Source organism: Hippocampus comes, unplaced genomic scaffold (assembly GCF_001891065.2).
Source record: "Hippocampus comes isolate QL1 unplaced genomic scaffold, H_comes_QL1_v1.1 scaffold16, whole genome shotgun sequence".
Taxonomy (NCBI): Eukaryota; Metazoa; Chordata; class Actinopteri; order Syngnathiformes; family Syngnathidae; genus Hippocampus; species Hippocampus comes.
In genome coordinates, this window is record NW_017806168.1 from 110,809 (window position 1) to 120,952 (window position 10,144).

The 10,144-nt window shown below is 42.9% G+C and overlaps 1 protein-coding gene across 2 annotated transcripts in view; it reads left to right on the forward strand.

Annotated features, from left to right (window-relative positions):
* Positions 1 to 10,144, forward strand: part of gabbr2 (gamma-aminobutyric acid (GABA) B receptor, 2) — an 82,308-nt gene that overhangs the window by 42,761 nt on the left and 29,403 nt on the right. For both annotated transcript variants that reach the window (XM_019895955.1, XM_019895956.1), the window contains exons 4-9: positions 2,468 to 2,569; positions 3,988 to 4,053; positions 4,131 to 4,319; positions 4,860 to 5,102; positions 8,279 to 8,339; positions 9,566 to 9,646. In XM_019895955.1, the coding sequence (XP_019751514.1) occupies positions 2,468 to 2,569; positions 3,988 to 4,053; positions 4,131 to 4,319; positions 4,860 to 5,102; positions 8,279 to 8,339; positions 9,566 to 9,646 (742 nt within the window). The remainder of the gene's footprint in view (positions 1 to 2,467; positions 2,570 to 3,987; positions 4,054 to 4,130; positions 4,320 to 4,859; positions 5,103 to 8,278; positions 8,340 to 9,565; positions 9,647 to 10,144) is intronic.

Genomic DNA, 10,144 nt, shown 5'->3' on the forward strand with positions numbered 1-10,144 from the left:
CTCTCCCCCTCCCTCTCTCTCTCTCTCTCTCTCTCTCTCTCTCTCTCTCTCTCTCTCTCTCTCTCGTTTTTTTTTTTTGTTTGAATGATGCAATCATACATCAGCAGCGCTTATAGTTTAGGGCTGATGCCAAAACACAAACAAAATCAAGTCCAAAGGCCCTCAATACACTCCAAATTCAACTAATTTTGCCAAAGCATCCCTGGGAAATAAACAGAGTTTTGCTAATGGCTGCTAATAGCACATTAAACCGGGAAGTAGATTGGCCCAGACTTTGTTGGTTGATTCAATTTCTGACAAGCTGCAACCGTACAAACCTGGTCATCGAATGAACTAACCAGCTCTGAGCTCCTATTAAAAACCCTGATGCGGTAACTGTACTAGCTACTTCACTAGCCTGACTGTGTAGCTATGACCTAAATGATTCCCACCCTTTCGTGAACCAAGGCGCAGCATAAACAATGGGAGTAGTAACGTTGCGCCGGGGCCGGAGTATCAGTGCCCAACAATAATTGGCACGTTTTGAAGCATTATCTCTTTGAGAATGTCAATGTGTTTTGAGTAGGTGGCAATCATTTTCTAGTCAGGCGCTTTTGCCCATCGTGCCGCTTCATTTCTTTCCTCGCCTACACAAATCTGCCACTCGTATTGGGAGAACATTTGTGGATGCAAACGCTTCTTCCGTCACCAGTGACATTGTGAAGGTGGCCCATTGTGTGAGCTACTCGGTTTTTACGCTCTGTTGCGCCGGTTGTTACCTCCGCCAGGGAATCCGATGAGCTGTTTTGTGGGCGACTTTCTGTATACTTTAATAGGTAACGTTTAGGTGACAGGATGTAGGGCTAGGTTTAAGTTTGAGAGGTTAGGTGCTATGTCATGGCTAACTACCCTCAAGTGTGGCTCAAAGATTTTTCATTCTGTTTAGCCACGTTGGCTAAGAGGTTTCATGACCCAGCACCCTGGTTTATGGGGAAGGCGTTTTGGGTTAAGTAACTAAGGTTACAGTAATGGGCAAGGCCTTTTGGGTATGATTCAGTGGTTTAGTTTGAAGGCCGTCATTGATTTTTTACCTGACATACTGGATTTAAATCTTTGGAGGAGGTCTTGCTCTTATCATTCTGCCATTCAGAATACAATTCATGTGGCGTGTCGTCTTATTTCAAGCATTTGATGCAACGTTATATCAAGACATCGCGATCAAAAAAAGACAGACGTGTTGAAAACGTCACCTCCTCACCAGAAAACCAATCTGCTCCGCACTCTACCTCATACAGGATATAAATATCTATAAACGATGGCGGTGTATCAGAAGTCTGGTTGCAAAACCTCTTGCGAGCTGAAATCCCTTTATCGCCACGCTTCTGAAAGCAGCGAGAGGCTTAGGACAGGAAGAAGACTGAAAACAGCGCCATTCCGTCAACCTGCCGCCAGATTGTCCTCTAATCCCGATTTTTACAAATATGCAAGCATCACTTTGGCGCTCCATTATTCACGCAAGCCCCCTTGACGGCGTTGGCGCCACACAGATGAATGTTATCGGGTAACCCTCAAATCCAACTTGGGTGGTTAGCGGTAAGGCAAGACGAGCCCACTTGATACCACAAATGCAACACTAGACTTCCACCAAAGTTTTCTCCAAATAATCTGCCCTCAGTTTGAGGGCCGATCTTCCAAGCCATCGCGTAGTCACCCACCCAAACAAGTACAAGTGGCCACAAAGACATTAGTGCAACTTGTGGAAGTTTCCGCATGCATACTGAACAGTGTTGCTGACAGCCTCTTTGGCAACCAGTGTTTCTATTTGTTCTGCTCAAATCTCCCACTGATCTGCTGTGCAGCGAGCCGGCGTTAGCGAGGTGAGCTGCATGTTGCACAACGCTCGTTAAAGACGCTGGCGGTGGGCCCAGCCAGCCCCATCCACCCCGCCAGGAGAACAGATAAGCCTGGAAGCTTTAGCCGGCGCTGACCACCTTCTATTTACGGCACATCGGCGGTTTAATGGTAATGACGACGAGGGGGGTGACTGGCCGTCACCCACGTGGGCACACACATGTGCACACGCAATATTTGGCAATCAACATTATTGCCAGACACGCAGGAACAGCAAACATCAATCAGAACTGACGGAGAACAGGATTAGGAATTTGCCCTCAGGGTGTTTAATTACACTTAGGAACAGTACACAGCAAAATAATGTTGTTGTGGTTATTTATTTACTCTTATATTAACGCTGAAGGCGAGAACGGTGTTTTAGCCTTTGACAAGCCGCCCTCGGATATACTTAGCATATAGTGTGTGTGTGTGTGTGTGTGTGTGTGTGTGTGTGTGTGTGTGTGTGTGTAATACATACACACATTTATAAGACTCACACATTGTTAAATTTTAAACACCTTTTCCGGCCTGTCAGAGCAAGTTGAATCAGATTCTGATCCAGATTAAAACTAGAATTTCATCTCTCCTCCCTCAGGTGAGGAACGATCTCACCAGTGAACTGGAGAAGGCCGACATCCAGATCGCCGACACAGAGAGTTTCTCCAATGATCCCTGCGTCAACGTCAAGAAACTCAAGGTGTGTTCCGAGCAAAGATACCGAGCCATCGAGAGTAAAAACCTCAGTCGTAAATAATTCACCACGGTCATCTTGTGAAACTAGTTTCAATTTTCTTCAGTTCATTCATGACAAATCTCATATTTTGACTTAAACTGAAGTTTGCAAACTGAAAAGCGCATCAACAATTTGTGTAAATATGATTGAATCTTCTAAAGTTAATTTTTAACCAGTACTTAACATGTTGTGATACATATTGCGGGCACTGTAATTAAATACAGTTTGAATTGTTTTTATTGTCCGTTAAGATAAATAGCTGGCCAAAATATTTTGTCAATATTGTCACGTATTAGTATTGCAAGTAATTAAATGTAATTCAAATGGGACTGTCGGACTCTCATGCAAAAAACTTTCCGCGTGTGTAGCTAAATAGGCAACCAAATTATTTGTAAAATTGTCAGTATTTTGAGCTAATTTTTTTTTTTTTAAATAGACACATAACGTCTTGTAATACATATTAGAGGAAATTCAGTTGTATGTAATTGTTTTGTTTAAAAATAAATAAAACACAAATAAGAGGGAGATCGGGTCAATAACAAAAATGGGAAAAATAAAAAAATTAAGGATTAAATGAAAAAAACACACACACACACACACACACACACACACACACACACACACAAATAAGCAGAGGTTTCCATGACAACCATGTGCAACATGGCGAATTCACAAATGCCCGACCGCTAATATGCGGGGAAATTATTTTTTTAATCTAAAATAACTATTACAGAAATTAGTACATTTTAGAAAACCATGCAATTAGCTAATTAGTGCACAACCTCATTTTGACAAGGAAGCTAATGGCTTCTCTCTTGTCAATAGTTAGTTCATCGTTAAAAAATAAAATACAATTGAACATGACTAATAGTCTTACATTTGAATTACAGAACCAATTGACTCCTTCCATTGGCTCACTCAATATCTCCAGCGATCCCCGTCAATGAACAAGGTCTCAATCTTAATATAATCTGTTATCGTATTGCGTCCTAATTGAAGTGTATTTAATCAACGTGTAATCTATGCAGTGTACGCGCGTCCAGGCGCCTCGAGGAATTTAGAATGAAGAAGAGCTGAAAGATGAGTCGCTCCCAGTGACATATGGTGGCTGTCGGCCCCCGGGAGGATTTGTGATGTGCACGATACGTGTGGTGGATTGTGCAGGAGACAAGACAGTTTCAAATTTTGCTTTAAAACCGTTCAAAGTTGCGTTTTAAGCCTGCGGTAGGGTTACAAATGAGAGTTTCTAGCCTTTGTTAGACTGATGAAACAGATTCGGCTCCTGGCAAAGACTGATGATCATTTGTCTGCATCATTCCAAAATGAAATATTACAGTCACAACATGACGCTTAATGTGTGTCAATATTTGTTTTTCTTTTAGGACAACGACGTGAGGATCATCATCGGACAGTTTGACGAGAACCTGGCCTCCAAAGTCTTCTGCTGCGTAAGTGCCATCCCCACGTGCGGCGCGGCGCGGCAGTGGCCCGACGGCACCTGAATACCTCTTTGCTCTCCGTCCAGGCGTACAACCTGAACATGTTTGGCAGCAAATACCAGTGGATCATTCCTGGCTGGTACCAGGGCAACTGGTGGGAGCAGGCCAACAGCACCAACTGTACCACCAAGAAGCTGCTGGCCGCCATGGAGGGCTACATCAGCGTGGACTTTGAGCCCCTCAGCGCCAGGCGGATGAAGGGCATCTCCGGAAGGGTGAACCCACCTCCTATTCTGCACCCAGCACGGGCACACACACATACACACACACACCTCCAACACCAAAAATAGAAAAACAAAAAAGATGTACAGCAAATAACAAATGCACTCAAGCATTGTGGTGGTATTTGGTTGGTATTTACGGTGGTGGTAATTGCAAGGCTGAAAAAAAAGAGCTCTGGAGCATTGAACCATGAAGTGTTTTGTTCTATTTTGTCTCGTAGTAAGCTACTTTCTTTTTGTTCATTGGGAGTTAGACTACTTCCTGGTTTGGTTATTTTGTAGGTAGCGAGCTACGTCTGTTCGCAGGCTACATGCGGGGCTAGTTAGGTTTTGTTGTTTGTTGGTTAGCAGCCTACTAACTTTTTAGTTTGTGAGCCTAAATGCGACTTGGTTTTGTTTGTTACTTAGCACGTGATGTTCTGGTTTTTTTGTTCATGATCGGGCTACTTCCTGGTTTGATTTGTTGGTTAGCCAGGACATTTCCTGCTTTATCAATTGACAACTGGCTGCTTCCTACTTTATGTCCCATTTCAGACCCCGCAGGAGTACGAGCTGGAGTACAGCCGCGAGTTACATCAGAAGGGTGTGGAGCCCAGCAAGTTCCACGGCTTCGCCTACGACGGCATCTGGGTCATCGCCAAGACCCTGACCCGGGTCATGCACCTGCTGCGCGAAAAGCAGCGGCAGAGCGGACACCCCAATTTCACCGTAGACAACCACGAGGTGGGCAAGATGGTGCTGGACGTCATGAATGAGACCAACTTCTTTGGAGTCACGGTGAGTGTGAAGAATCAGCAGTTGGCGAATTTGTGCAACTGCACTTATCGCTAACATCTTTACCTGCGCATTTATTTGACCTTGCGTTGACCTTTTTTGAATGTACTTGAGACGTTTACCACTCTACTTTCCCCACTACTGTCATCTTCATCTCGCAGTAGTTTACTGTCTTGCCAGTTGGCTATCAACGCTAGTTACTCCTCTGCTGATATGCGGTCTTAGATGGAGCAGGGCGTTGGCGCGGCCATATTACAGAAATGGCACAAATATACACGACAAGTTGCTAATAGGTCCATTTTACAACTAATAGTTTTAGTTTGGGTTCTCTACTCCCTGCTGTTTTTTTTTTCCAAAAATGTGAGTCCAACTTTTACAGCTTCTAAAATCATCTGTATGTGTGTCGAATGTGTGTGCACACCTGAAAAAAAATGTCAGACACTGTGTCTTCATTAGCGCAAATGGTTTGTAGAGAAGGTTACTTCGCCCCTCTAAAGTGCTGCTGCATGCCCACTCCAGCGCATTCAGCATTGATCCTGTCGTGTGTGTGTGTGTGTGTGTGTGTGTGTGTGTGTGTGTGTGTGTGTGTGTGTGTGTGTGTGTGTGTGTGTGTGTGTGTGTGTGTGTGTGTGTGTGTGTGTGAGAATGTGTGAGTGTGAGCACTTTCACTTACTATTGGGCTGTTAAGAGGATACCATATCTCCTGTGCGGCAGCAGGATGTCACACTGCCAAGAGTGGCAATGCAGGCTACTTTATGATGCGTTAGTTAGCACACTTTTTGGTTTGTTTTTCTAGTTTGATATTGAACTGCCTGCTTCCCGGTTGGTTAGTTGGTTGGTTTAGTAGTTAGCAGCCTAATTTGGTGTGTGTATGTTTTTTTTTTTTTTCTGGTTACTTCCTGGTTACTTCCTGGTTTGTCAGTGTTATGAACAAGCAAGCTACTTACCGCTTTGTCGGTTATGTCCCAGTCTGTCTGTTAATTTAAATAGCTTCCTGGGTTGTCCATTTTATTGGCCAGCAAAGTTTTGTTGGTGATCAGGCTACTTCCTTTTTCGCAAGGTTTTTACTGCTTTGTTAGTTAGCAGGTAACATCCTTGGTTATTAATTCGTAGCAGGCTGCCTTCTGGTCTGTTAGTTAGATGGTGACATTTTACTTTGTCAGAAAGCAGGTTCTGTCCCGGTTTGTTTAGTTAGTTAGAATGTACGCAGGTGATGCTAGCATGAAGCTGCCTATCCTCTTAAAGGTAAAAAAAAAAAAAAAAAAAGGATAATGGAATATATTACGTACTGACTTTGCTGAATCCTAAGCAATGTGTAAACAATTTACACATTGCAACCTGACTAGCAACCTGCGGTTGCTACCCCAACATAAGGGTACAAAGTTGTTTTTTTTTTATACCCTCAAAACTTGAAGCAAAAATTTGTAATACATGAAAAAGGTGCAGTAGCAATATACTGTACTGATGTTGATGATGCTATGATAGGTGTTCTTTTAAAAGTATTCATGAAGTAAGATTACCCTGCACGCACAAGCCTTAGACCGACACACACACGCAAACATGCTCACACACAAGGCAGCAGACACGGGAAGGCAATCAGCTACCACCACTCTATGCAAATTTTATGCCACTGCACAAAAAAAAAAAAAAAAGAGAGAGAAATAAAAATATCCACTGTTACACAACCCGAAAAACTGCAAATTCCAGCTTTTTATTTGAAGCCTTTTCCTTCTTCTTCTTGTGATGTTACACTTTTTTTTTTCTCAACGCACATTCCAATCCCATGACAACGCACTCATGACCACTCCATCATGGAAGTCTCTGCAGTATTGATCTGCAGTCGAGATACCTCAACCCCACCCATCCCCCACCAAAACCGGAGGATGATTACCCACTGGTGGAAGATATGGGACCGGGGGGGTCAGATGGTTATGGGAGATGCGAAGGATGGTGTTCAGCAAGGTTGTGATTCAGATGATACACGTTTTCTTTGATTTGCGGTCACTGAGGCACGGCCGCAAACATTTCTTCTAAGGTCTGAGTGTGTATGTCTGATTAAATCCGGTAAGCGCCGACATTTTACTGTAATTAGCAAGGTGTGATTCAACGCCTCGTTTTGTTCGCACAGCGAGCGTACGTGTGGACTTGAAGAGGTTGGAGGGGAGGAGGGGCCAAACGGAGGTGTACTGGCGCCCCGTTTCAGTCATCTGCTCTTTTCGCTGATGCGAAAGAAGGAGCGGAGGAGTAACTGCTGAGTCATGAAGCAAGACCCTGTTGGCGCAGCAGGTGCCGTTTAATGAGCTGAACTCTGAATGGACTGACAGACTTTTAGCCTGCGTTTGTGAATGGGCAAACAGATATATGCATCATCTGGTTGTGAATGGACAGACGGATGTTGACATTGCGTCTGCGTGTGAATGGACATACACATGTGGATGTCTGCTCATGGGCAAAATGTACGGTATGCTTCGTATTGTCGGGTCCCAAATTCTGTCTTCGTCTAAATTCACACACAGACACACATTCCCTCCTGCACACGCAACTAAGATGTCACACTTGTTCCTGGATTAGTGGAGGGAAGACAAAGATGGAGACTGCGAGAGAGAGAGAGAGCGAGGGGGGAGGCGAAATCAAGCCACAGAGGCCAAATTGATTGGACGACATGAGACGATAATGCCGCAAAGCGCAATTGCTTTTGTCTACTGCGTCGGGGCTGCGGCTTAAAAGTGCTTTTTCCCCTCTCGCCTCAATCACTTTTTTTGTTTTTTTTTTAATGGAGGAAACACCATCTTTAGCCAACTGCTAACGTTAAGAAATTGACGTTTGAAAGTAGTTTGGACCTAAACAGCATTGCAGCTGTAGCAATATCATGTCATATTATTATGGGTCAAGGCAGGGGCGGAGCCAGAAATTGCGTAATGGGGTCACCAGTGTGGCATATGCGTGCTAATGCATGCAGTGTTATTCATATCTTTTTTTGTTGTTGTTGTCTTATAGTTCGATGTGTCACAAAGCAAAACAGTCGCATCAAACTCGGTTCTTTTTAATTCTTTGCTTTTTGGTTTGAAACTGGTGTTTTTTGTGGAACCAGCTGCTGTCAGCACCATCAAGTGCACAGAACATGTTTATTGAACATAATACCAGTGTGACTTATGCTAGTTTGTTGATTGTTCTTCCAGGGCCAAGTGATGTTCCGAAATGGTGAGCGGATGGGCACTATTAAATTCAACCAGTTTCAAGGTACAAACACAACCAACTACTCCATGTCAGAAGCAAAAAAAAAAAAAGGATTCATTACGCTCCCAACGTAGCTTCAACTGAATGTCGTCTTCGTTGCGGCACTTGTCCAGGGTAATCACAATTTTTGTAAAGCCGGCTGCTGTGCCTGATGTGCTTGGATCGGCACCAAGTAAGCTCAGGAAAAAGCTTCACGCAAAATGAGATCGGGTTTTAGGGAGTCTTTGTCCACAGGATATTTTTATTTGTTTTTGTTCAAACCAGGGCCTGACTAATTAATCAGTCGTCTGAATTAATCAGCCGATATTAGCTCCTTTAAAAGCGGCAAAAATCTCCCTTTTTTTTGTAAAGCTGAACAAATACCAAATGAAAGAATTTAGTAAAATGTCAAATCTCCTGGTTATAATTCATATCTTTCTATATTGTTTTTTTAGTGTTGCGGGGCCCCAAAATACATTTTATTCCTCATCCATGTATATTTTTTAAATAAACCATTGACTAATCGGTTATTGGAATTTTATCCTGCCAAATATCAGAATCGGCATTGGCCTTAAAAAAAAATCAATTTCAGTTGGGCCCTAGTTTTAGCCGAACTCGAGCATACTTTCATAGAAAATTCGACAAAATGTTGCGAAACTGTTGGGTGTAGCAGAACATCAGCTATCAAAGTCTGACATTATTCTCGTATCGTCGTATCAAATGCAAAATTGATTGCAATGCAAATTTATGAGGCATAGAAGCAGAGACGGATTGTGCCTTTTTTCCCCAAGAGAGAATCACTTTTTTTTTTTTTTTTTTTTTTTTTAAATATAATTGGTGGCCTGATCTTTGTCGGTGGAAGTTGTTCCATAAAAACACGCCGATCCGTTTGTGTGGAACTGCTGCTTCCCCCCCTACCCCCGCAAATCTTGGAGAAGCATTTATCGCCCTTGCTTCCTTCGCCGCAATCTTCTCTTTATCGCCCGCTGGCTCTCCTTGAGGTGAAATAAACGCATAATTGAAACGGCATAAAGGGGAAAGCATATTAAAAAACATATTAAAGTGCATATTCCGATCCTTAAGTGATAGCCGTTGCCGAGTGCTTTATGATTTGCGTTATTGATGTTTTGTCTTATTAGTAATGCGCTTTGGATGTCTTCTGTTCAAGGCTGTAATTTGAGGCCATAAAGTTTATAGGATGTTAATAAATGTTGTTGTTGTTGTTTTTTTTTTTTTTGTTTTGAAAACAGAGGGCCACGAAGTGAAGGTGGGAGAATACAATGCCATTGCAGACGTGTTGAACCTCATCAATAACTCCATCCGCTTCCAAGGTATGGAGAAAAAAAATTGGCGCTCGGTGACATGATTACATAAATCCTCTCTAGTCGGAATTCCACTTTTTTAGAGGGCGACCAAATGTTCCAAGGAAGAAACAAAATATTTTCATCCTTAGGTCTTTAATTTTTTTATTTACCCTTCGCTCCCAAGAATAAAAAAAAAAATGCCTCCACCCATCCCTTTGTAGCATTTTATGTTATCCAGTACAAAGCAAGAAGTCGCCCGGTGTCTCAAAACACTCATCACTCTTTCTTATTTTCTGACCTTCTTCAACTTTATTTTATTTTTGTGACTACAGAAAAATGACCAAGACTGATTTCAAAAGTTTTACACCAATTACAAAGTAGCCTAGTAACTAGCAAACCATAAAATAGGTTGCGCTATAATTCCGCCCCCCCCCCTCCCCCTCCACACTGCCCATCATAGCTTTTTCCCATGGTACCGACACGGAAACCAAATGATTTACCGATACAATTTCTGCTTGTGTCGTC